The 595-nt window shown below is 67.9% G+C and overlaps 1 protein-coding gene across 2 annotated transcripts in view; it reads right to left on the bottom strand.

Moving 5' to 3' along the window:
- The window catches only part of LOC133638297 (metal transporter CNNM3), a 21,495-nt gene extending 20,900 nt beyond the window's left edge, over nucleotides 1–595 (bottom strand). For both annotated transcript variants that reach the window (XM_062030766.1, XM_062030765.1), the window contains exon 1: nucleotides 1–595. This exon is cut by the window's left edge and continues 160 nt beyond it. In XM_062030766.1, coding sequence (XP_061886750.1) covers nucleotides 1–554 — 554 coding nt within the window. In that variant the 5' untranslated portion in view covers nucleotides 555–595.

The following is a 595-nucleotide window of genomic DNA, read 5'->3' as shown; positions in this document are numbered from 1 at the left end:
ATGAGCAGCGCCAGGCCCCACGCCGGGATGTGGTCCGCGGGCAGATCCTCGTCCGAGGCGATGCGCAGTTTGTCCGGGACCACCGAGGCCCACCTTTCCCCCGCCAGCACGCACAGATGATGGAGAGTCCGCTCGCCGCCCGCCGCCACAATCCTCCGCGGGACTTCCACCGTCAGCAGCCCGCTGTGCTCCTCATCCGGGATGAACGGCTCCTTGATCTGAAAAGCGGACTCCTTCCGGTTGGACTCGTCCTCGCACGGGTCCGAACCGTCCCCCACGGCCCCGGCGGCCCCCGCGGGTGCCCCCGCGAACGCTATCCACGGCGACGGCGTCCGCGGATGGAGGTCGGTGCCGAAGAGACGCAGCTTGAATGTGGCTCCGTGCGGCGCCGAGATGATCCGGTTCTTCATGTACACCCGGGCCGCCGCCGCCGCCGGCTCCTCCAGGCGCAGGCCCAGGACGAGCGGGGCTCCCTGGCCGCAGGAGCCCAAGCTGATCCCGCACGACAACAATATCATCAACAAGAACCGTAGACCTGCCAAGCTGGCCACCATATTGGAATTGGTCAGCCTGGCTCAGGGGGCAGGTCACGTGA

Source organism: Entelurus aequoreus, linkage group LG21, assembly GCF_033978785.1.
Source record: "Entelurus aequoreus isolate RoL-2023_Sb linkage group LG21, RoL_Eaeq_v1.1, whole genome shotgun sequence".
NCBI lineage: Eukaryota > Metazoa > Chordata > Actinopteri > Syngnathiformes > Syngnathidae > Entelurus > Entelurus aequoreus.
Note: the sequence above shows the minus strand (reverse complement) of the source record. Positions and strands in the feature narration are given on the sequence as shown.